The sequence below is a fragment of the Neomonachus schauinslandi genome, chromosome 13, assembly GCF_002201575.2.
Source record: "Neomonachus schauinslandi chromosome 13, ASM220157v2, whole genome shotgun sequence".
NCBI lineage: Eukaryota > Metazoa > Chordata > Mammalia > Carnivora > Phocidae > Neomonachus > Neomonachus schauinslandi.
In genome coordinates this window covers 57,680,143-57,707,373 of record NC_058415.1, presented here as the reverse complement: position 1 = coordinate 57,707,373, position 27,231 = coordinate 57,680,143, and the positions used below count along the sequence as shown (strand labels likewise).

Here is a 27,231-nt window from a genome sequence, read left to right as displayed (position 1 = left end):
TTCATGGCTTTTTTACCATGATTCTTTAGTCTTTCAAAGTTCATTTTTTTTTTGAATTTTTCTTTTTCCCTTTTTCAACCAACATCTTATCAATCCCCTTTTTTAAAAAAACATTTTTATTTTTCATTTTTAGAGTCATATTCTATCCCTTCATAGTAGTTACCCTTACTTTTGGCATATATATATAAGTTGTTCTCTCTTTAAAATTTTGAGATACAGTTTCTTCTAACAGATCCAAATATACCCTAAATCTCTAGTGTATGGCTTTGTTCTAGTCTCCTGCCTGATCACATTCTCTCCCTTTTTTTAAAAAATCCTCTTCTTTCTTTTTTCAAACAACTTATCAATTCCTTTTATAAAATCTTTTATAATTTTCATCTTTACAGTCATATTCCATCCCTTCATCGTATTAACCCTTATTTTTGTACATATATAAGTTTATCTTTCTTTAAAATTTTGGGAGGCACTTCTAACAGACCAAAATACACCCAAAATCTAGTGTGTGGCACTGATCTATGCACCAGCCTGATCATATTTGATCATATTCTTTTTGTTTTGTTTTGTTCTGTTTTTGTTTCTTTTTATCTTTTTCTTTTTGTTTTTTCTTTCTTTCCTTCTTTTCCCCCGGTTTCAGGTCTTTTCTGATTTGTTTAGAGTATATTTTCTGGGGACGTTGTTACCCTGTTAGCATTTTTTTTTGTGTGTGTGTGTGTCCTGTTAGCATTTTGTTCTCTCATTCATCTATTCTCCTCTGGACAAAATGACAAGATGGAAAAAATCACCTCAACAGAAAGAACAAGAGGCAGTACTGACTGCCAGGGACCTACTCAATATGGACATTAATACGATGTCGGAACTAGAGTTCAGAATGATGATTTTAAAGATACTAGCTGGGCTTGAAAAAAACATGGAAGTTATTAGAGAAACCCTTCCTGGAGAAATAAAAGAACTAAAATTTAACCAAGTTGAAATCAAAAAGGCTATTAATGAGGTGCAATCAAATATGGGGGCACTAACTGCTAGGATAAATGAGGCAGAAGAGAGAATCAGTGATATAGAAGACCAAATGGTGGAAAATAAAGAAGCTGGGAAAAAGAGAGATAAACAACTACTGGGTCATGAGGGCAGAATTCGAGAGACAAGCGATACCATAAGACAAAACAACATGAGAATAATTGGGATCCCAGAAGAAGAAGAAAGAGAGAGGGGGGCAGAAGGTATATTGGAGCAAATTATAGCAGAGAATTTCCCTAATTTGGGGAAGGAAACAAGCATCAAAATCCAGGAGGCACAGAGAACCCCTCTCAAAACCAATAAAAATAGGTCAACACCCCAACATCTAATAGTAAAACTTACGAGTCTCAGAGACAAAGAGAAAATTCTGAAAGCAGCTCAGGAGAAGAGATATGTAACCTACAATGGTAGAAACATTAGATTGGCAACAGACCTATCCACAGAGACCTGGCAGGTCAGAAAGGACTGGCATGATACATTCAGAGCACTAAATGAGAAAAATATGCAGGCAAGAATACTATATCCAGGTAGGCTGTCATTGAAAATAGAAGGAGAGATAAAAAGCTTCCAGGACAAACAAAAACTAAAGGAATTTGCAAACACAAAACCAGCCCTACAAGAAATATTGAAAGGGGTCCTCTAAGCAAAGAGAGAGCCTAAAAGCAACATAGACCAGAAAGGAACACAGACAATATACAGTAACAGTCACCTTACAGGCAATACAATGGCACTCAATTCGTATCTTTCAATAGTTACCCTGAATGTAAACGGACTAAATGCCCCAATCAAAAGACACAGGCTATCGGATTGGATAAAAAAAACAGAGCCATCAATATGCTGTCTGCAAGAGACTCATTTTAGACCCAAAGACATCCCCAGATTGAAAGTGAAGGGGTGGAAAACCATTTACCATGCTAATGGACACCAAAAGAAACCTGGGGTGGCAATCCTTATATCAGACAAATTAGATTTTAAACCAAAGACTGTAATAAGAGATGAGGAAGGACACTATATCATACTTAAAGGGTCTAGCCAACAAGAAGATCTAACAATTGTAAATATCTATGCCCCTAACATGGGAGTGGCCAATTATATAAGCAATTAATAACAAAAGCAAAGAAACACATCGACAACAATACAATAATAGTAGGGGACTTTAACACCCCCCTCACTGAAATGGACAGATCATCTAAGCAAAAGATCAATAAGGAAATAAAGACTTTAAATAACATACTGGACCAAATGAACCTCACAGATCTATTCAGAACATTCCATCCCAAAGCAACAGAATACACATTCTTCTCTAGTGTCCATGGAACATTCTCCAGAATAGATCACATCCTAGGTCACAAATCAGGTCTCAACTGGTACCAAAAGATTGGGATCACTCCCTGCATATTTTCAGACCATAGTGCTTTGAAACTAGAACTCAATCACAAGAGGAAAGTTGGAAAGAACTCAAATACATGGAGGCTAAAGAGCATCCTACTAAAGAATGAATGGGTCAACCAGGAAATTAAAGAAGAATTTAAAAAATTCAAGGAAACAAATAAAAATGAAAACACAACTGTTCAAAATCTTTGGGATACAGCAAAGGCAGTCCTAAGAAGAAAGTATATAGCAATATAAGCCTTTCTCAAGAAACAAGAAAGGTCTCAAATACACAACCTAACCCTAAACCTAAAGGAGCTGGAGAAAGAACAGCAAATAAAGCCTAAACCCAGCAGGAGAAGAGAAATAATAAAGACCAGAGCAGAAATCAATGAAATAGAAACCAAAAGAACAGTAGAACAGATCAACGAAAGTAGGAGCTGGTTCTTTGAAAGAATTAACAAGAGGGATAAACCCCTGGCCAGACTTATCAAAAAGAAAAGAGAAATGGCCCAAATCAACAAAATCATGAATGAAAGAGGAGAGATCACAAGCAACACCAAAGAAATACAAACAATTTTAAGAACATATTATGAGCAACTATATGCCAGCAAATTAGATAATCTGGAAGAAATGGATGCATTCCTAGAGATGTATCAACTACCAAAACTGAACCAGGAAGAAATAGAAAACCCGAACAGACCTATAACCACTAAGGAAATTGAAGCAGTAATAAAAAATCTCCCAACAAACAAAAGCCCAGGGCCAGATGGCTTCAAGGGGAATTTTACCAAACATTTAAAGAAGAATTAATACCTATTCCTCTGAAACTGTTCCAAAAAATAGAAATGGAAGGAAAACTTCCAAACTCGTTTTATGAGGCCACCATTACCTTGATCCCCAAACCAAACAAAGACCCCATCAAAAAGGGGAATTACAGACCAATATCCTTGATGAACACAGATGGAAAAATTCTCACCAAAATACTAGCCAATAGGATCCAACAGTACATTAAAAGGATTATTCACCATGACCAAGTGGATTTATCCCTGGGCTGCAAGTTTGGTTCAACATCTGCAAATCAATCAATGTAATACAATACATTAATAAAAGAATGAACAATAACCATATGATCCTCTCAATAGATGCAGGAAAAGCATTTGACAAAAGTACAGCAACCTTTCTTGATCAAAACTCTTCAGAGTATAGGCATAGAGGGTACATACCTCAATAACATAAAAGCCATCTATGAAAAACCCACAGCGAATATCATTCTCAATGGGGAAAACCTGAGAGCTTTCCCCCTAAGGTCAGGAACATGGCAGGGACGTCCACTATCACCACTGCTATTCAACATAGTATTAGAAGTCCTAGCCACAGCAATAAGAGAACAAAAAGAAATAAAAGGCATCCAAACTGGCAAAGAAGAAGGTCAAACTCTCACTGTTTGCAGATGATATGATACTTTATGTGGAAAACCCAAAAGACTCCACCCCAAAACTGCTAGAACTCATACAGGAATTGAGTAAAGTGGCAGGATATAAAATCAAGGCACAGAAATCAGTGGCATTCCTATACACCAACAAGAAGACAGACAAAAGAGAAATTAAGGAGTTGATCCCATTTACAATTGCACCCAAAACCATAAGATACCTAGGAATAAATCTAAACAAAGAGGCAAAGAATCTGTACTCAGGAAACTATAAAATACTCATGAAAGAAACTGAGGAAGACACAAAGACATGGAAAAACGTTCCATGCTCATGGATTGGAAGAACAAATATTGTGAAAATGTCTATGCTACCTAGAGCAATCTACACATTCAATGCAATCCCCATCAAAACACCATCCACTTTTTTCAAAGAAATGGAACAAAGAATCCTAAAATTTGTATGGAACCAGAAAAGACCTCAAATAGCCAGAGGAATGTTGAAAAAGAAAAGCAAAGTTGGCGGCATCACAATTCCGGACTTCAAGCTCTATTACAAAGCTGTCATCATCAAGACAGTATGGTACTGGCACAAAAACAGACACATAGATCAATGGAACAGAATAGAGAGCCCAGAAATGGACCCTCAGCTCTATGGTCAACTCATCTTCGACAAAGCAGGAAAGAATGTCCAGTGGAAAAAAGACAGTCTCTTCAACAAATGGTGTTGGGAAAATTGGACAGCCACATGCAGAAGAATGAAACTGAACCATTTCCTTACACCACACACAAAAATAGACTCAAAATGGTTGAAAGATCTAAATGTGAGACAGGAGTCCATCAACATCCTAAAGGAGAACACAGGCAGCAACCTCTTTGACCTCAGCCACAGCAACTTCCTCCTAGAAACATTGCCAAAAGCAAGGGAAGCAAGGGCAAAAATGAACTATTGGGACCTCATCAAGATAAAAAGCTTTTGCACAGCAAAAGAAACAGTCAACAAAACCAAAAGACAACCGACAGAATGGGAGAAGATATTTGCAAATGACATATCAGATAATGGGCTAGTATCCAAAATCTATAAAGAACTTCTTAAACTCAACACCCAAAGAACAAATGATCCAATCAAGAAATGGGCAGAAGACATGAACAGACATTTTTCCAAAGAAGACATCCAAACGGCCAACAGACACATGAAAAAGTGCTCAACATCGCTCGGCATCAGGTAAATCCAAATCAAAACCTCAGTGAGATATCACCTCACACCAGTCAGAATGGCTAAAATTAACAAGTCAGGAAATGACAGATGTTGGCGGGGATGCGGAGAAAGGGAAACTCTCCTACACTGTTGGTGGGAATGCAAGCTGGTGCAGCCACTCTGGAAAACAGTATGGAGGTTCTTCAAAAAGTTGAAAATAGAGCTACCATACGATCCAGCAATTGCACTACTGGGTATTTACCCCAAAGATACAAATGTAGGGATCTGAAGGCATACATGCACCCCAATGTTTATAGCAGCAATGTCCACAATAACCAAATTGTGGAAAGAGCCAAGATGTCCATCAATAGATGAATGGATAAAGAAGATGTGGTATATATACACAATGGAATATTATGCAGCCATCAAAAAGAATGAAATCTTGCCATCTGCAATGACGTGGATGGAACTGGAGGTATTTTGCTGAGCGAAATAAGTCAATCAGAGAAAGACATGTATCATATGACCTCACTGACATGAGGAATTCTTAATCTCAGGAAACAAACTGAGGGTTGCTGGAGTGGTGGGGGGTGGGAGGGATGGGATGGCTGGGTGATAGACATTGGGGAGGGTATGTGCTATGGTGAGCGCTGTGAATTGTGTAAGACTGATGAATCACAGACCTGTACCTCTGAAGCAAATAATACATATGTTAAAAAAAAAAAAAGAAGAAGATAGCAGGAGGGGAAGAATGAAGGGAGGGAAATCGGAGGGGGAGACGAACCATGAGAGATGATGGACTCTGAAAAACAAACTGAGAGTTCTAGAGGGGAGAGGGGGTGGGAGGATGGGTTAGCCTGGTGGTGGGTATTGAGGAGGGCACGTTCTGCATGGAGCACTGGGTGTTATATGCAAACAATGAATCATGGAACACTACATCAAAAACTAATGATGTAATGTATGGTGATTAACATAACATAATAAAAAAAAGGCTATAATCAAAAAATGTTAGAATGGCTGTAATAAAAAAAAAAAAAAAAGAAAAACAAGTACTAGGGAAAACGTAAACTGTTGGTGGGAAGGTAAATTAGTTTAGCCACTATGAAAACAGTATGGATGTTCCTGAGAAAATTAAAACTAGAACTACCATATGATCTAGTAATTCCACTTCTGAGTATATATCTGAAGGAAATAAAATCACTATCTTGAGGAGTTATCCGTACCCCCATGTTCACTGCGCCATTATTTACAACACCAAGACATGGAAATCACCTAAGTGTCTACTGACAGGTGAATGGATAAAGAAAATGTGATACACACACACACAGACACACAGACACACACACACAGGAATATTAGTCAGCCATAAAAAAGAAGAAAATTCTGCTATTTGTGACAACATGGATGAACCTTGATGGCATTATGCTAAGTGAAATAAGTCAGAGAAAGACAAATACTCTGATACTCTATATGTGGAATCTAAAACAAAAACAAAACCTCCTAAAAACAGACAGCAGATTGGTGGTTGCCAGGGGCCAAGGATAGGTGAAGAGGTGAAGAGGAGTGGGGTGAAGGTGGTCAAATAGTACAAAGTTCCAGTTATAAGATAATTAAGTTCTGGAGATGTAATGAACAGCATGGTGACTATGCCTAAGAATCCTGTATTGTATATTGGAAGTCACTGAGAGAGGAGATCTTAAAAGTTCTTACCACCAAACTAACAAAAGAACTGTAACTCTGTGAGGTGATGGATGTGTTAACTATCCTTATTGTGGTAATCATTTCACTATATATTTGATATATACATATATATACATATATCAAAACACTGTATGGTACACCTTAAATGTATACAATGTTATACGTCAATTATATCTTAAAGATGAAAAAAATAAAATACCGAAAAATTTTATATGAATGGATTCATATAGTATATGCTCTTTTTTTGATGGGCTTCTTTTGTCCAGCATGATTATTTTGGGATTCAGTTATGTTTTTGCATCTACTGATGATTATTTACTTTTATTGCTGAGTAGTATTTTATTGTATGGATACTGCACAATCTGTTTACTAATTTGTTGGACTTTTGAGTTTTTCCAGTTTATGGCTATTGCAAACAGCTGCACCAAACACATATGTACAAGATTTTGCATGGATATATGCTTTCATTTCCTTAGTAAATATCTAGAAGTGGAATTGCTGGATCCTACAGTAAATTTATATTTAACTTTTTAGGAAACTGACAAATGCTTTCCAAAGTGGTTGTACAATTTTATGTTCCACTTACATTATATGCCCACATACCTCTGGAGCAGACAGATATGATGTTACTGTTGAACTACTTCTAAGTCTACTCAGTGGTTTTCACACCTGTGCCCTTTGTCACAAAGTGTGACTAGCTCAAAGCAACACATCCCCACTGCTAAATGATTGGAATTCTAATCTTTGAATCACTGATGGGAAAAGTGTGTGTTTGTTTTTGACGGGAAAGTGTTTGAAGACAAGAGTATAAAAGGCAGGAGGAGTAGGTCTAACTGAGACCATTCACAAAAAATGAGATTTTAGAGGCACCTGGGTGACTCAGTCGTTAAGCGTCTGCCTTCAGTTCAGGTCATGATCCCAGAGTCCTGGGATTGAGCCCTGCATCGGGCTCCCTGCTCCGCGGGAAGCCTGCTTCTCCCTCTCCCACTCCCCCTGCTTGTGTTCCCTCTCTCGCTGTGTCTCTCTGTCAAATAAACAAATTTTAAAAAATGAGAGTTTAGAAAACTTTTTATCATGAAAAATTTCAAACACATATTAAGTTATATAAATAGTATAATGAATCCCTATGTACCCATCACTCAGTTTCAACAACTCTCAATTCATGGCCAGTCTTATTTCATCTAAACCCCCGCTTCCTCCCCCCACATTTTTTTTAAGATCCTAGGGTCTTGGTCGATCCCAAGACCCTGGGATCATGACCTGAGCTGAAGGCAGAGGCTTAACGACTGAGTCACCCAGGTGCCCCCCTTCCCCTTTGAAGCAAATTTCTCACATTAAATAATCTTATCTGTAAACTGTTTAATATATACCTTTAAAGGCTATTATTTAAACATATAACCATAATACCTTTATCACTTAAAAAATTAAAAATAAATCCTTAGTATCATTCAATATTTAAGGTTTGAGTATTGAGTGAGTAACGGGATGGGGGAGAACAAAACAAAGGAGGATTGAGAAAAAACAGTAAAACCTGCTTTTATTTCTAGACAAATGCAGATTCATACTGACTAGTTCAGCTCTTTGTGATGGTCTCTCTGGGGCCATAAAACCCTTTTTTCTCAATCTTATTCCCATTTCTTTATCCTTCTCTTCAATGAGCCATGTGAAAGCAAGGCTATCCTCATTATTCAGATCAAACCTCAATGAATTCCATTGATCCTGCCTTCCTTTTTGGATAGTCTATGTGGCCAGCATTAAATTGGGGTCCATATTCTTCTACCTGCCCCTTTTCCAGGCCCTATTTCATCAGCTCCAGTGGGAAAAAATGGGGAAGGTAAAATGATTAGAATAAATTTTTATTTATAAACAGAAATGTATTTATAATTTATTTATTTGTGATAAATTATTAAAATAAATTACTTATTTCAAAGCTGTGGGAAAATATTACAGACCTTCAACCTGCTCCATCTCTGTTGCCTGGATAACTGAGAATTACCCATGATTTCCAGTGATGTGTCCTGCCTCTACTGTTAGACTATGAGTCCCCCAGGACCAGATCTTTCTGCTCAGATTAAGCCACCAGAAAGGAAAATTACCTCTATCAGACCAAATCCCCTAGGTCAGGGCGTCCCCCTCAATGTGAGGCCTGCAGGGTCAGGACACAGTCTGCTCTTTGCTCATTCCCAGAACTTCCCTGCCATCCCAAGGCTTTCTAAGCCCTTGCAGATGTTCTATGTCTCTTATTGTGATGGAGTTTATTGGTACATAGTCGCTAAAGCTTCACCTTGCTTCTTTTCTACCCTAAGAAACAAATAAGAAATTGGTTGTGGCTACAAACTCCCAGGTTGCTTGTTTATTATCAGAGCCAGTCAGACCCAAGAAGAGCAAACAGCCTTCCATTTTGCAAAAAGTGGTACCAATAAATGCTCAAAGAGATACTCAATTTTGTCACTGTTGACAAAACCCACAGAGAACTACTAAGGCTGTCACTGTCACAGGGGAGCTCCCAGGCTTCATAGGCAGCCTGTAAAAAGAAAGTACTCCTGGGTCCTTTGACCTTCACATCTGTGCTTTTCATTGTTCCTTACCACAAAAGTATATACCACTCAAATTTCAAACACTCTGTTTCTTTGCCCAACAGACACACTCTTACTTAATAGAATAGGGTTCGCTGTGAGCTCTGATCACTGGGGAGAGAGAGGGGATCAAACTCCAGCTCAGCTGTGGGCTTGTCAGAAAGCAGCTTTGCTAAACATGCTTCTTATATCTGCCAGATTTTCCCCTAAGAAACATTTCCAAAAATGCAGAAAAATGAAGTGTTTAAACCAGGAAAGATTTGTGCTGCAGCTTCAAGAAATGAGAGTGCATTACATCTAACTACATTAACAATGTCCTGGCAAAAAATACCATATAAACAAAACTACAGTGCTGATAAGAACCTAGCTAATTCAAGAACATTTCCTCATTTAAAAACCATTCAAAAGATATTTCTTGAGCATTATTTTGTGCAAGGCACTTCCAAGAATATAGAGATGAATATGACCTAATTTCTACCTTAGAGGTTCATAATTTGGTAGCTCAGATATTCATTCACTTTTTTTCACTAACTCAACAAATAATAGTAAAGCTCTGTTATGTATCAGGCATAGTCCTAGGGACTGAAGATAAAGTGGTAAAAAAAAAAAAAGACAATGTCCTTAATCTCAAAGAGTTTACACTGCTGTGGAGGTAAGTGGCCAAGAGGTAAGAAAAAAAATATATATATATATAATTTAACTAGTGCTGTGATGAAAATAAAACAGGTTAACAGAATAAAGAAGGTCTTGGTGGGGGTGGCTACTTTATACAGAAAAGAGGCTGCTTTGAAAAGGTGGCATTGAATGATGAACAAGAAGCAAGCCATGCAAAGACCTGGGGCACGCCTTGACAGCAAGGGTAAAGGTCTTAAGATAGGAACAAGTTTGGGGCGCCTGGGTGGCTCAGTTGGTTAAGCGACTGCCTTCGGCTCAGGTCATGATCCTGGAGTCCCGGGATCGAGTCCCGCATCGGGCTCCCTGCTCGGCAGGGAGCCTGCTTCTCCCTCTGACCCTTCCCCCTCTCATGTGCTCTCTGTCTCTCTCATTCTCTCTGTCTCAAATAAATAAATAAAATCTTTAAAAAAAAAAAAAAGATAGGAACAAGTTTGCTTTTTCACTTGATTTGTAGTTTTCCTGGGTATAGATTTCTAGGTCAAAATAACTTTCACTAAGAACTTTGAAGGGATGACCCTACTAATTTCTAGGACCCAGTTGTGTGGGTAAGAAATCTGGTGCCAACCTAATTCTCAATATTTTCTGTTCATATCTTATTCTTATCCCTGTGAAAATTTTGAGGGACTTCTCTATACCCTTGAAGCTCTAAAATTCATGATGCTTATTGGATGATTTAGATCTGAAACTCATATCCTTCTTGAATTCTAGGAAATATTCTTCTATTATTTCTTTGACAATGTCGTCCCCTCCATTTTCTCTTCCTGATACTCCTAGTAGTTGAATTTGGGGGCTCCTGGTTTGGTTCTCTATTAAAAAGAAGTATTTATCTCATATATTTTATCTATCTTTTTATTAGAGAGTTCTTTAAGTCTTTATTTCAGCCCTTTTATTGGCTTTTTATTTTATTTTTAAAAATATTTTATTTATTTGACAGAGAGAGAGAGATAGCAAGAGAGGGAACACAAGCAGGGGGAGTGGGAGAGGGAGAAGCAGGCTTCCCGCTGAGCAGGGAGCCTGATGTGGGGCTCAATCCCAGGAGCCTGATGTGGGGCTCGATCCCAGGACCCTGGGATCATGACCTGAGCCGAAGGCAGACGCTTAACGACTGAGCCACCCAGGCGCACCTTTATTGGCTTTTTAAATTTCAGCTATCTTTACTTCCCGAAATTCTTTTCTGTTGCTCTTAGATTGCTTTTTTCTTTTTCCATTTTTAGCAACCCTATTCTTACTTTATTTATGCAATTGTGTCTTCTAAGAATAGTAATAAGAATTTTTGGAAGTTCTTTTCTCTTCCCTGAATTATGTTTTTTCCAGGGTCCAGTTATTCTATTCATCCTCATCCTCCTCTTTTGTGTTCCTGGTTTCCCTCTAGTCCACTTAAAAATATGAGTAAAAGAGTAGTTTAATCATTATACGTTGGTTTGGTTTCCTTTCGTTAATTTTGTTTCCCCAATAGGCCGCTCTCCTGAAGGGGAACATGGGAGCATGCATTCTGTGTGGGTAGGCAGTATGTGTTATTTGACAGATCTCACCTTCAGGTGCACAAGGAGCATGCAAGCACATTTGAGCCCCATAACTAACTAACTAACTAACTAACTAACTAACTAACTAACTAACTAACTAAGTTATGTTATGTTATTTATTTGAGAGAGGAAGAGAGAGTGCCCGTGAATGCTTTGGGGAGGATCAAGGGGAGAGAGAGAGAATCCCAAGCGGACTCCCCGCTAAGTGCGGAGCCTGATGCGGGGCTGGAGGAGCCTGATGCAGGGCTTGATCCCAGGACCCATGAGATCATGACCTGAGCCAAAATCACCAGTCCAACACTCAACCAACTGAGCCACCCAGGTGCCCTGCTCCTTAAATTTAAAATAAAATGGGTTTGGGCGCCTGGGTGGCTCAGTTGGTCAAGCGGCTGCCTTCGGCTCAGGTCATGATCCCGGAGTCCCGGGATCGAGTCCCGCGTCGGGCTCCCTGCTCGGCGGGGAGTCTGCTTCTCCCTCTGACCCTCCCCCGTCTCACGCTCTCTCTCTATCTCATTCTCTCTCTCAAATAAATAAAATCTTTAAAAAAAATAAATAAACTAAAATAAAATGGGTTTTACACTGAAGTGATGACACCAACATTAGAAGCCCTAGCCCTCTGAAAAAGGTGGTTAAATTTCTTTAGAAAGCAGCTCTCTTGTTTGAGACTGGAAAGCAAATACATTTGCTATTGTTATATGCATGCTATAGGGGTGGCAGGGTGGTACAGAGGGCCAAAAAATTGTTGCCCATGTTGTTTCATGGGCAGTTTTAAAATTAATTATCCTAATTGTTTTCCCACCTACCATTTCTGCTCTCCATACCTGCTGATGCTAGCTTGGAGCTATTACTGAGCTCTACCAAGAAGAATGCATTTGCACTGAAGCTTTCACTACTCTAGTTTATCTATCAATATAATCTATCTATTTTCTGCCTTCCAAAAACTCATCAACATCTTGGGTCTGCTGCTGGTTCATCCTCTGTCAGGGCTGTTAGGTATTTATTTCCTGTTTGTACTTCTTTTTTTTTTTTTTTTTTAAGATTTTATTTATTTATTTGACAGAGAGAGAGACACAGCGAGAAAGGGAACACAAGCAGGGGGAGTGGGAGAGGGAGAAGCCGGCTTCCCGCTGAGCAGGGAGCCCCATGCGGGACTCTATCCCAGAACCCTGGGATCTTAACGCTTAATGACTGAGCCACCCAGGCGTCCCCTGTTTGTACTTCTTTATAGTCATTTCATTAAGCTTCTCAGTGTTCTTCTTAAACTGGATGCCCAAAAGTGAACACAGTACCCCAGATAATATTTCATACAAAGATTGCATGAATAACCATAGAAATACAGGAATTTATAGCAACTACTCTGCCAGCTTAGCTGCCCCCAGCATTTGCACTGACTCTCTGTTGCCTCTGTCTTGTGAGAACCTGAGCAGAGAACTACATTCTCTCTCTGGAGACCCCGCTGCAGGTACCTCTATGTTCCTGCTCTAATCTGCACTGGAGTTCTCTAGGCCTGCTATTCAGCGATCTTTCTAGGACTTCCTTTCACTTGTCCCCTTGTTTCCTGGCTTCTGTAATCTTCTTTCTTAGTTTACTTTCTTGTTTTGTCTAAGTATACACACTAGGAGCTTCCTAAGAGGGGAGACATGATGAATAAATTTTTTTGAGTCTTTATGCATACGGATATTTCTTTATACTTGAATTTTATTGATAGTTTCACTAGATTTAGAATTATAGGCTACAAATAATTTTCTCACACACTTTTTTTTTTTTCACACACTTTTGAAGGCATTGAGGTTTACCTTCTGCTGTTGCTGTTGAGAAGTCTAATGCTATTCTAATTTTTGATCCTGGTATATGACCTTCTATTCTTCTCTGGAAGCTTGTGGGATTTTCTTTTTAGTTTTTTAATTTCTTCATATGTTGGCCAATCTGCCTTTTAAACAGGACTTGTCATGTGTTTTAATTTTGTCCCCCCAGGAGACAGCAAGTATAGCAGAAAGAGCACTGACTCTGAAAAGTTATGCCTAGATGGATAGATGTGATAATTAAATAAAATGATATATGTAAAGCATGTGACACATATTGCTGCCCTGCCCCCTTTATACACTTGGGGGCTGCACCCAGATCATATACATCTTGATGATTCTCACAACATCAGGCACATCTGGGCACATAATAGATTCTCAATAAATATGAATTGATGAGTCATTGCCATTATTTTTGGTAGGATTTATTGTTTATTATTTATTTTATATTGTCCTACAATTTTTTGTAGGACATTATTATTATAATGTCTTTGCCATTATTTTTTTGTAGGATTTTACTTATGATATTTATCTTTATTGTGTCTCAGTTTGCATATTTGTCAAATGAGGAAATATTTCATGACTTGTTTATTGTCATGGATGTAGTGAGGCTCCAGTAAGTGAATGATGAAATCACTCTAACAGATGTCAAGTGTTGTCACTGACCTTCACTAAGTAGGTGAACCTTCCTGGGCACATGGGAGACATTCTGTTTTGAAAATAAGCCTAGGCTAAATGACCTAACTTAGTGCCTAATGATATATGTTCCCAATACTGTCAGAGGCATATTTACCTATGTCACCTCCCTGAATTCTCAAATGTGATTGTCTTCCTCATTAAGAAACCAGGAAATGTTACTTTGTTTCAGTTGCTGAAAGCTACGCAGACAGTAGTAGAAAGAGTGGATACCAGCTTCTAGTCTCAAAGCTGAATGAACTTTCCTAATTTTCTAAAACCCCATTTCCTAAATCCAGAGGATTTAGGAAAGAAACAGTGATATTTCCAGGGCACCTGGGTGGCTCAGATGGTTGAGCACCTGCCTTTGGCTCAAGTCATGATCTCCAGGTCCTGGAATCGAGCCCCACGTTGGGCTCCCAGCTCAGCGAGGAGTCTCCTTCTCCCTCTCCCTCTGCCTCTCTCCCTGCTTGTGCTCTCTCTGCCTCTCTCTCTCTCAAATGAATAAATAAAATCTTTAAAAAAAAAGAACAGTGATATTTCCCATAATTAATAAGGGAGATGAGGCAGTTTATAATTCAGATATTAATGAGAGATATACAGAAAGAAAAGGCACTTTAAAATTTTCAGAGTCTAAGCAATAGAGTAAAAATAAAAATGAAGTCATTGAATTAAGTATAGGCACCACTGAAATTGCTTAGTTGTGCAAACAAGTCTACATCTAACAAGAAGAAGATTCTGTATAGGATAGCATGGAAATAAATCTTCAGTTTAAACTTCTATTATCAAAGCTATTACCGTCTATTGTGTGCTTTTCAAATTTCATTTCTTAGCAGCAGAATCTCTTTTTTCCAACTGAAATCTTACAGAACAGACAAATGTCAAGATGCTCTTCTTGAAGTAAGAACATCAGAATGATGGGGCCAGAATAAAACTCACTTGATCTTTTCTATTCCCCCTGTGGCCGACCTTAGACTCCTCTAAGGAAACAGTTTGAAAATCATCCAGTGTAAGTAAGGTGTTCTATTAGTCTAAGTAATGTTTTACTAAAGTGCTCATGAGTAAAACAGGCTATGAGGAAATAAAAATGGTCAGTTTCTAAAGCCGGGTCCTTGATCCATCCCAGTATCACTAATCAGAGCATGAAATCTTAAACTGTGACTGTCCTCTACAACAGAGGTGTAAACTAGAGAGAGACTCCCTTGTCAATCAGCTCTGTTCTTTTCTGCTTCTGGCTTTAGTAAACAGCGTACCATGAGTTTTTCAAACAACTAAATTCCAGGTCGGAAATGCCAGCTACAGCCACGGAAGGGAGAAAAGCATGTCTATTTGTAAAGAAGAAAAAAATGTCTTTAACTTACCCAGAGCACAAGGACATTCAAGAGATGGTCCATGTGTGTCCGCTTAAAGGTAGACTTTCCACAGTTCTGCATTAATTTGGTGTCTGGCCCTAAGTGAAACAGGGAGACCAGCTCTTAGAATCATTGAATACACTCAGAGGATTGAAAATGGATTGAAATACACCTTTATGATCACCTAATCAAACCTCTCACCAGTGCCAGGGGATAAAGCTCTGGAGAAAGGCTCGTAGTTGGTGCCAATAACTAAAAAAAATACACATTTTATTTCTAAGGATAATCCCAAGTATTTCTGCAAAGTACATTGATGCTGACCTCTCTTTTTGCAGCACCTTAGACTGTCTAATCTTCCACAGATAAGTCAGAATAGGAGCCACAAGCTTTCTTTTTTTTTTTTAAGTTTTAATTTTAATCCCAGTAAGTTAACAAGCAGTGTTATATTAATTTCAGGTGTACAATATAGTAATTCAACACTAGTAGCCACAAGCTTCTTTCTCATCATCATCTGATTTATTTAGCTTAGAAAAGAGATTTTTTGATAAAGAGATCTCCACCTTCTTTTGAGGAAACCCTCTGCTGGGCCAGATTCTATTTCAAGTTTCTAAGTGGGAAAAGGCAATAGCAGTGATTTCTTCTGAGGTGGAAGCTGGGCTTTTCTGGGGCTGAGAGACAGACTGTATTTCTTCACAACAGGGCAGATGGTAAGTAGAAGTAAAGAGTTTTTAGTGGCCAATGGGACTAGAGTTGGGTATTACTGACCAGAAATATGGTTGCAGAGAAAATGTAAGAGGTTTAGAAGAAAGTGTAAGTAGCAATTTCTCTGGTTTTTACCACCTGATTGTTATTCTTACATGCACTCTAATGAAGGAATTTCATTAATGTTTACACATGAGGGAGGTGGAACTTCCCTGATAATGTGGGCAGACACTGAGAATACAGGGCATAAACTATACTATTCTTTCCTTCTAAGGCATTTCACGAAGGGCCTGAAGTCATGAGAAGTTTGTCTCAGAGCCTGGAAGCTACAAGGGACAGAATCTTCAAAGGGTCCTTAGAAAGAATGACTCTAACTCACATTTCAAGAAGGATGTGGAGATCATGGTAGAACCTGGGCATCATGTAGCAGGAATAGCAACTAAATTCTGCACTGAATACTTCAAGATGCTCTTAAGGGTATCAGTTCTCTTCTGCTCTAAGTTTCCCAAAGCCCCAAAAGATTTCACTACCATGTAAACCAAGAGTCAGAGAGCAACCTTAGCTAAATTTGTGCTGGTTGGCAACCTCACTGCCATTGCTTTAGAGAGAAACCCTTTCCTGAAAAATGAGCTTTTTCTGAAAGGCAATGTGTAGGGGTAGCTGCTGAAGTACAGTGAAGAAAATAAGTGTACTTCAAATCTTTTGGGTTTGGGATTAGTCAGCTTAGAAGCTGTCACTATAGTTCAAGAACTGATGAAAAAGTTTCCACCAAGGCCTCCCTGGACTCTTAAGCTTCTCTCTAGGGTTTGGATCTCATTATTTCCCATAGAAGTGAGGCATCTAAGATCCCCATGTCTAGGGTGAATTCTTGAGAAGGGGAGCTCTGAGCTGAATAGTATTCACCGTGGTAAATCTTCCTTGATGCTTTCTTCAGTGTTCCCCATCCTCTTGCTATGGTTGTTGTCATCAATGCCCATTGTCACCAAGGGCAAAGCGTGGTATAGAAGCTTCTTCCATCTTCCCAAACACATCATAACCCCCCCAAAAAACCTTCACTAAGCATAAGGGATTACGGTTCTAAATGATGTCTCAAGAGGGGCCACTGCTAATGATTCCCATGTGCCTTCACTGTGGCATGAATCTCTCACATTTTATAATCTTCTCCATAGTGAGCACTGTGTGTGTTCTCTCCTGGGAGTAATCCCCATATATATATACATATATATACTCCCCTTTCAGATGTTCCCCCTCTCACATGTTAATTCCATGGGTACTCTTTCGATACGTATACCTTCTCCTGTGTCCAGATATGACTGGGAAGACTCATAAGTGCCCTGTGGTCTTGGACCACAAAGACTTCTTGCTCTGGGAAAAATGTCTTTTTTTTTTTTTTTTCTAAGAAGAAAGGTTTTTCTTAAATCTTCCATCCATCCATCTATCCATCTATCTACTTCCCTTTCTGTCTGTCTCAAAGCCATGGTGTATGTATATCTGGGTGGCCTATCTACATCCTGGAAACTGAGTACCCATAAATTGATCATGAATGGAATCTAGCAGATTGGGGGCCTGACTGTGACTCTCAGGAGACATACCGGTATAAATCACCAAGCCATAGCACCAATCTGTATTCCTGATGATGCAGCCTCGGAGTAGCAGCTTGTCATGGTCCAGGATGTAGTTTTTTCCCTTATAATTCAGTATTCCTGTGAATTTGTCCAACTTGTTATTGGGAGACTCACACCTCACTTTTCCTGAAGAAAAATGAAGGAGTAAGAGTCCTGGCTCTGCAATCTTAGGCCTTTCCTAACAGGAGGCTTAACAGAAAAGAGGAAAGAACATCCCTCTTTCAAAATACATACACTTCTTTTTCCTATCCTCTCTCAGCTGCTGCCTATTTCTCACCAGCTCCTTTTAAAAAGGCAGACAAAGGTTTCTGAACATTAAAGGAGAGTAATTCTGTATGTGACATGGGTCATCCAGAGAGATAAAAACCCACATGATAACTTTTCACCATCAGTACTGCCAGATCATATGAGCTCTGAATCTGAAGAAATTAAAAAACTACTTAACTTAAAGCAAATTTCGTATTTTTTTCAAAATGGAAATAATTTGGTTTTTTTCCTGATTACTAAAGTAAAATATGTCCTTTGTAAATACATATACAATACTAAGAGGAGGGGGGCGCCTGGGTGGCTCAGTTGGTTAAGCGACTGCCTTCGGCTCAGGTCATGATCCTGGAGTCCCGGGATCGAGTCCCGCATCGGGCTCCCTGCTCGGCGGGGGGTCTGCTTCTCCCTCTGACCCTCCCCCCTCTCATGTGCTCTCCCTCATTCTCTCTCAAATAAATAAATAAAATCTTTAAAAAAAAAAAAACAATACTAAGAGGAGAAAGGAGAAAGTAAAATTGCCTAGAGGTAAGTGCTATTAATCTTTTGAAGTACATCCTTCCAAGTTTCCTATACATGTACTTGTTTTTTTTTAAATTTTTTATTGTTATGTTAGTCACCATACATTACATCGTTAGTTTTAGATGCAGTGTTCCATGATTCATTGTTTGCGTATAACACCCAGTGCTCCATGCAATACGTGCCCTCCTTAATACCCACCACCGGGCTAACCCATCCTCCCACCCCCCTATTTAACCAGTCCTCTACTGATAAACATGTTTGTGGGCAAACCTACTTCCTAACTCACCATCAAAGGCAGACAGTAGCCCGAGGTTATCTTCCAGGTCACTGGTAACTGAGATGGCCTGCTTCACTTTCAGGTTGGTTTCACTAAGGCAAAGGGCACAGAGTCACCAGAGCACAGGACACATGCACAACAGCAGCAGAGGTCCCGTTTCTCCCACTTCGTCATGGGATTTTAGAATATAGATACTGCCAATAGAGCTTGGGCTACAGTTTTGAGCTGTAAGAGTCACCTCCGCTGTTCTCTCTCAAGGACAGTATTGAGGTAGATGGCTCCACAAGGAAGCCGAGCGTTAGCCCGCTCACTCTCCTGGCTCCCTGCAACACACCATCTCTACTTTAACCAATCCACGAAATCTTGCTGGTCAGGTGCTCTAGATGAAGCTGAAGAGACATCACAAAACAACCTGAAGGTGGCACTGCTCCCTTCAAGAACAAGGAGCAGGTCTTGGTAAGAACGTTGCACACACTTCCAATTAAACATACTCCTCACTTCATAAATTGTTATAGGACCCATGAAGGAACCCCAGTTAACCATGTGCTGATACTGGAATGCACAGAGACAGAAACAAAAATGGAAGCCGCATTTCAAAAAGCTTGTGGGCACCAAGAGGAATAGAATGTAATCAATAGAAAACCCCATAGGACAAGCTCTCTGAAGATGGCCTCTATCCTCCTAAGACCTTAGCTTTTGCATGTTAATGAATTTCTACCTTAAATCCTTTATAGAACATGGTATTTTATCAGTAAATAATTACCTCCATACTCATCCTCCCCACTCCAAACTTCGGAACTCTATTCTGAAATTTTACAGTTCTATTAACCTCTTACCTATCATTCAGCATTAGTGAATACAACAAGAGTGTCTCCAGTTTAGAGATGGAGAATATGGAGTTTATTTGTCCAGATTCTGCACCCAGTGGATGCTTATTGTTGCTAAGAGCTCAGTCTTAGACTTGAGGTCCCAAGGGCCTGGCCTCCTCTTTTTGCTTACCTGGATATTTCTAGCATCTTGGGCACTTCCATCTGAGAAGTGCATCATGCTCTCCCTCAGTGAGAAATTAAGGTGGCTCGATTGTCTTAAATGACTATCAGGAAGGAACACTTACCCATCCAGTTCTGCTGTTTCTATATATGTCAGACCGCAGGGCTCACTGCTAGAGAGTAATAGCATATCAGCCTGTGGTCAAAAAAGTCAGAGAAGATAAGGAAAGCAGGAAGGCAGACTTTTAATATTACAGTGTAACAAAAGCAGTTACCTCAGGAACAGATGTTCATCCTAAGAATTTTACAGATATTTGGTTTACTCTCTTTGTCTAGGACCCACTGCTGCTACCACACACAGCCCCTCCTGAAACTAGTCATACTTTATCTGTAGCTATGATGAGAGACAGACAAAAACAAGCTTCTTACCACAGGAGCTGTTAATCTCTGGATGCAAAGTGAGGCAGACAGAGGTCACCAAAAGCAGTGGCAGCAGAAGTGCTAAAAGGGTTCCTTTGTACACACTCAAGCCAAAAAAGAAAAAGCCACAGCCCAAAGAGGTACTCACCGTGACAGACTGATTATTTTTTAGTTTTATTATATCTCCCACTTGAATATTCATCCATTTGTCCTCCTTTATCCTGTAAGAAAATGAGCCTTGAATGCCTGCTCTGAGAATTTCCCCACAGTCCTGCTTTGACAATCAAGAGAAGAAATAAAAAGTGAAAGAAAAAAGCTGAGATGAAATCAAGACTTATAGGAGAACCAAACTGGTTTGTGATGCATGCTTGCTATAATCAAGAATGGGGCCCATTTTTCTTCACTTAAGGTTATAAGGGTTTTCTAAAACTCCTTAAAGGCATATGTAGTCATACATGCACATCATTCTTTCACTAAAAGTAATATAGGCATATGGTAAAAAAATAATCCAAATAATAAAGAAGTATATAAAAGGAAAAATTCTCCTCTCTTCCCAGATTTTAGTTTTGCTTCTCAAGGTAGCAACTGTGAGTAACTTTTTATATTTCTTTCTAGAAAATATCAATCCAAATAAAACAACACATACATTTAAAAGTTACACATTAGATAGATAATTTGCTACACTTGCATTTTTCATGTAATAACATGTCTTGCAGAGCACTTACAGAAGATGTAGCTCATTCTTTTTGATAGATAAAAATGCATTCTATCATACGGCTGCACCAATTTTATTTACTTATGTTAAAATTGGATTATTTTTTTTTTTAATTCAAGTTAGTTAACATACAGTGTATTATTAGTTTCAGGGTAGAGTTTAGTGATTCATCAGCTGCATATAATGCCCAGGGCTCATGACATCAAGTGCCCTCAAAATTGGATTATTTTTGACCTCTCAAATCCTCACTTCCCACAAAAGGCAGCTTGCAGTAAGAGCAGATTCTACAACAATACTGGTTCTCTTCCTTTCTCTTTTTTTAAAGATTTTATTTATTTATTTTTTAGAGAGCGAGCGAGAGAGAAACAGCATGAGAGGGGAGAGGGTCAGAGGGAGAAGCAGACTCCCCGCTGAGCAGGGAGCCCGATGCGGGACTCGATCCCGGGACTCCAGGATCATGACCTGAGCCGAAGGCAGTCGCTTAACCATCTGAGCCACCCAGGCGCCCCCTTTCTCTTTTTTGTATCTGAATTTCCCCAATTGCATACAGGCCATAAATCTTTCCTTTCTGATAAGGGACTAAGCAAGATATACACAGTGCCACGAGCATTTTGGAATTATGAGCTACCTCTTTGCAACAATTCTATTATGCTAAGCACCCAAAGAGCTGATAAAGGGCAGGCACACCTGGATGCCATTGCTTGTTTCACCTTTGAATGAAGCCTTGTTATCTGTAGGCATGACATACATCATCACTTTGCTGGAGACACAAAGGCATGGGTTTTCTCACGCCTTTTCTGGGAAGACAGCTTCTTTCAGAAGGGCCAAATTTCTTTTATCCACCCCCCCCCCAAAAATTTCTTTTATATAAATCCATTCTTTCTTTTAGATAATTTCCTTCCAATGCCTGGGTTACATTTCTTTAAATCTTATTACAAATTCAATTTTCTCTGCCTGTTATTATTTTTTTCAAAGATTATTTATTTTTCAGGGGAGAAGGGCAGAGGGAGAGGGAGAGAGATCTTAAGCACTCTCACAACCCTGAGACCGTGACCAGAACCAAACCAAGAGTTGGAGGCCCAACCAACTTCACCATCCCTCTTTGCTATAATACATTGCAGTATAGCAAAAAATTTGCTATAATACTTTGCTCTGTTATAATACAAATGTAAGACTTTGTTATAAAACCACTATTTATATATCCTTGTATCTCCTTCCCTTGGTTTCAAGTGTCATTTCAATGCAGATAAAATCTAATACATTTACTAATTTTGTTACTAATTTTCAAATCTGCTTTATAGTACTGAAAGGGAGTAGCTATAAGACTTGGAGAAAAATATCTGAATGTCTGTTTTGCTTTGTTTTGATCCCATGTTCACTTTTGCTAGTTCTCTCGCATTCTGTCTGCCATGATTTTCACCAGTAAATTTGGCAAGAAGGGCTACACCATTCTGGCTTTTCCTAAAGATTTAAAAGCTTATATTTTATTACATAGGAGCTGTCAAACTACTACCAATTTTTTCCTGGACATTATAACACTCATGTGTCCCAGATTTAGGAGAGGGGAAGATATTCCCTTCTGACTTAAAATATTCAATCCTGTTATGCCATAAGCACATTTTGAATTTCCAGGCATTGCATTCTAACTTTTGGTTTAGAAAATATGATCCAAGAGCTAGAGAAGGCAGTGCTTTGACTCCAGAGGAGACCATTCACATTATATTCTCTGTTTTTTATGAGTGGTACCTCCTGGAGTTCTGTAACATACTGGTACTTTTTCTACTACAAACATTTAGAAATGCTAGATATGCTAAGGCAAACATTCTTTCAAAAGTAAAGATATGCTTACCATGAAGTAAGGAGCCAGGAGGAAAAAAAAAAAAAAAGGTCTGAAATCCAGAAGAGTCAGTATGCTCTAAAGCTGTTCTTGCTCTAAGTGAAGTAAGGAATTGCCAATCTTAATAATTAGTGACTTGAGTTTTAATTTAGCCCACTGAGGGACAGGACATGAAGCCTTAGGATCTTGAGAAGCAGTGAGTTGGAACTAAGAACCCCTCATAAAGCCAGGACTCTGAAAGGGCAACACCATTAGGGAAAAGGTGGTCTAAAAAAAATTAACCAGGAGGCGTCTGGGTGTCTCAGTGGTTAAGCATCTGCCTTTGGCTTAGGTCATGATCCCAGGGATTGAGATTGAGCCCCACATCGGGCTCCCTGCTCAGCGGGAAGCCTGCTTCTCCCTCTCCCACTCCCCCTGCTTGTGTTCCCTCTCTCGCTGTGTCTCTATCTGTCAACTAAATAAATAAAATCTAAAAAAAAAAAAAATTAACCCACTGGCAAGAAAGTTTGTCTATCTTACTCTGGAGGGTTGGGGGTTAGACAGTAAAGAACTCTCCCTTAAGAATTTATAACCTTGTGAGGTATGGGATTCAAATGTATAACTCCTCAAAATAGGTCTCAGTAGATGATATCCTTGAGTTACCTGGCAGAAGCAAACACAAACCCCTCAAAAGGGATACAACCTCAACTCAGGGCATTTAGAATTCTCATAAAGAAAATTCCACTAATGATGTGCTGGTAACCAAAATTATTGAGAAATGAAAATGACAGAAATCACAACTTGCAAAACAGGCAAACTTTATCAATAGTAGCTCTACTCAAAACCATGTGTTCTAGAAAAAGAAAGCCACTTTCTGGAATACAGACTATTTCAACAACCAGCTTCACTGAGTGTTAAATTAAACACTGGCTTATAAAGTCTAACCAGGGCCCTATTTTTGACCTCCCACCCTAAAACCACTCTATGACAAATTCTTTTCCAATAGCCTTTCAAAACCTAAGTGCTCAAACTACTTGAGGAGTTCATTTGACTAAATCCATTTGGTCAGTAATTCCCTAGCCTTGCAAATTTCTAATATACTGAGTTTTGTCTTTTTTTTTTTCTTTTCTTTTTTTTTCTTTCTTTCTTTTAAGTTTTCTTTTTAATCACAACTGACTTTTTTTGGTGGTATCTTATGAGAGGCTTCAACAGACCAAAACACTTGAGGAAATAATCCACCACGAGTAAGAATCAGCAGTCACAATAAATAACAGGATTAGATGCCCAAGAACTTCACATAAAAGAATTATATGATTAAAATTACAGCTCCTGGGGGTTCTGTAAGGCCACTGTGAACAAAGACTGGACTTCAATTTTTAATTCTTTCAGGTTTGTACTTATTAACAATCATGTTACTGCACACACTGGTCATTTTTCCTGTTTTACAATCTCTATTTGTTGAATTCTTCCCCATCCCTTAAGGCCTAGCACAGACGTTAGCTCTTCCAGAAAGTCTTCCTTGATTCCTTTAACCAGCTATGATTCCTCATTTTTATTAATTCCTATAATAATTTTTTGTATCTCATATAATAGTCTCCATATTTTATTTTATATATGAATTACATCTGCCTCCCTATATTCCTTACAAAGGTAAATTGCTCAGATTTTGTACAGCATCATCAAATATAAACACAGACCCACTGACAACACTTTAGACAGCTATGACCAAACACCACAGCAATAGGTCAACACCAATACTTTATTTTATTATTATTATTATTTTTAAGCCAATACTTTCTTTAGATTGTTAACAAAAAGATGACCTGATCAAAGGTTCTATAGTAGAATGGCCAATAAGCCATGCCAGAATCCACTGATGTTCTAAAGACACATATCTCCATGCTGACCACTGCATTAATAATAATTGCTTGTATGTCATAAATTGTTAATTACCTTAATATATATTATTTCATTTTCATTTTTGCAACATCCTCCAAGGTAGAGAATATTATCTTCCTTTACAGATAATATGAGGCCCAGAGAAGTCTGAGGTCACACAGCAAATTCAGGGTATGCTAGATCTAGAAACAAATTCTTTTGTTCAACCTTAGGTTCTTTTCACTGTCCTACCTTTCCAAAGTACCCAACACCATCAAGCTTTAGCAAAGACAACCCTCTCCCAGAGTTGGTCCTACCTAAACTGGTTTCCTTATGACTTACCTGCCATTCATCACCACCAGAACACAACGGTTGTTGACTTGATTGTCATTTTGGTGTCTTTTCTAAAATTACACAAGAAAATGTTCAGGAAATAGGCATAGAGCAAATTGCATGTAGAAGGTTAGTATTCTGAAATACTACCCAATGTGGTTCTCCTTATTTATAATTTTCCTTTACCTCCCAAGCCTAACTACCATTAAAACCAGGGTAAGAGGCTGATTGTCTCAGAGAAGCTGGGAAAAGAGGTCAGAAAAAGAACCAAAAGAAAAGAAAGAGACAAAATCTTGGTTTTAAATATCAAAAGCCAAAGCCTGTGGGAATGAAAACAAACAACTTAGTCAAAGCCACAGAGGAGAGAATGAAAAATGATGGACAGGACTAGAGTCCCTATGAACACCTTGGTAGCAGCAGGAAAAGTTAAGAATTCTCAAGCCTATCCCCACCACAGTCAACACACAGAAGCTTCTACAGTAGATGCATTAAGGAAAGACAACAGAGGTCTTCTATTCAAAGAGCAAATAGAAGGGGGACAAATACAGGGTATGTCCTGATGCTCACATGAATCTTCTACTTCCAGTTGAGATTTCTCCCTGGGAAAAAGGCAGGACTATGAAGAGGGCAGAGAGAATCTTGAATTTGTCAGCATGCTTATCCTAAAGAAACTAAGTTCTAACCCAGAAGTAACTGGGTTATCCTGAATTGGCAAATTTAGCTTTCAGCTCTCATTAAAAAGGTTTGGGATGGTGGGGTGGTAGTTGTGAGACATACTGAGTTTAGTTATAGAGAAATAAAGTCAAATTTTTGCACATCTGAGTTTTGACTAAAATTTCAACCACTACATGGCTAATTATGGATTTAAAAGAGTTGCAGAGTTAAAAAGCTAGAGTAACATCAAGCTCAAAAACTTTGGTCTAAAAATCTATCCTGGCAAAATCAGAAGGACTCTCTTAGGGAAGCTGGAGGCAGGTCAACATGTCTGACTTCCCAAATCCCACTAGCAGGCTTGGTACTGGGGCCTCATTCTCACGGTTCTATGTCAGGCCTGCTGTAAGGAGCAAAGAGGATGCCAAGCAGCACTCACTGCGAGCCAGTTTCTCCCTCCAAGACCAGGAAAGGAGTTGGCCTCTGTTTATGTCCTAAGGTATTCTAAACCCAGGGGGTTCCTAGCTGTATATACCTTATGGAAGTGAAAGTTGGAATGGAAAATAGGGAGAGCTAGAGAGGAGAAGGGGAATGTGGAAAGGGGAGGAGAAAATTAGAACAGGACAAAGAGGGAGGAGGGGACAGAGGGAGGAAAGGAACAGGAATATAACAATGGGAGAAGGGGAATGGAGGAAGAAAGATGAGCACAAACTTGGAGAAAGCCAAGTGAATGAAGAAGTGAGAAAGCCAAGTGAAGGAAGAGGTGGGTTATTAAAAAGGAGCTGGAAGAAAGCCTGGAAGAGGGCTAAATGGTGGCAGTGGAAGACAGAGAAAGGCCTTGCACTGTCCCTTTCTGGCCATGCATAGACCACCAATCTTGAGGCTAAGGGAATTACATTTTCTTCTGGGATGGATAAAGAAGCAAGGAAAGGAAACATCTCTTTCCATTCAGTGCTTCTTCCTCGCACTAGGTAATTTTGGGAAGTCTTTTTTGCCCCCCAACCAGACTAGGTACAGTGAAGGACTAGCAGCCCAGGAAGTCACTTCACCATGTCATCGATGGCATCCTTCACTGCTGTTATGGACAGCACCACCATCAGGGGTATCACAGTTGTGTACCATGCCAAGGAGGAGATCTGGGGAATCAACTGTGAGAGGGAAAAGGGAAAAACTTGGCTCAGAAAGCTTAAAGACAATATATTTCCTACCAGCAACCCCCCCCGCATCTTTCACCTCTACACGTTCATAATAAATTCAACTATCCCAGTTGCTTTCCACTGTTTTGGAAATATAAGTAATATAAGTAAATATAGATGTTAATATAAGTAAACATTGCCAAGAAAGGACGAAAGAATAGGAGATGGTAAGCTGCCACCTATCTGTCCCAAACTCCACTACAATAGTCTTGATGGGCTATTTCTCCTCTGATGATGAAGGTTCTGGTGAGAGGTAGGGGGAACTGGGAGATAAGAGTGGACATTGGAAAACCACATCCCCTCCCTTATCCCTCAGCATAAGGGGAAATGAAACAATCTGTCCCTCTCTCCCCAGTTTGGGCTGACCCTGCCCTGCTTCCTTGCCCTGTGCTGGTATTCTTATGTTCTAAACCATTCTCTTTCTCAGAATTCCTGCATGGTAACTTTCTGTCAGGGAGGCTGGGACAATGAATGAGAAATGGAGTTGTAGTTGTGGTTGGGGTGAAGAGTCTGTGACCTCCTGTGGTCAA

The 27,231-nt window shown here is 39.2% G+C and overlaps 1 protein-coding gene across 1 annotated transcript in view; it reads right to left on the bottom strand.

Moving 5' to 3' along the window:
• LOC110581735 (phospholipid-transporting ATPase FetA-like) overlaps nt 1-27,231 on the bottom strand; it is a 110,543-nt gene that overhangs the window by 33,764 nt on the left and 49,548 nt on the right. The window contains exons 7-13 of the mRNA XM_021691636.2: nt 26,555-26,653; nt 24,864-24,925; nt 20,261-20,333; nt 19,818-19,888; nt 18,713-18,795; nt 17,611-17,769; nt 15,326-15,414 (exon numbers count right to left, since the gene is read on the bottom strand). Coding sequence (XP_021547311.2) covers nt 15,326-15,414; nt 17,611-17,769; nt 18,713-18,795; nt 19,818-19,888; nt 20,261-20,333; nt 24,864-24,925; nt 26,555-26,653 — 636 coding nt within the window. The remainder of the gene's footprint in view (nt 1-15,325; nt 15,415-17,610; nt 17,770-18,712; nt 18,796-19,817; nt 19,889-20,260; nt 20,334-24,863; nt 24,926-26,554; nt 26,654-27,231) is intronic.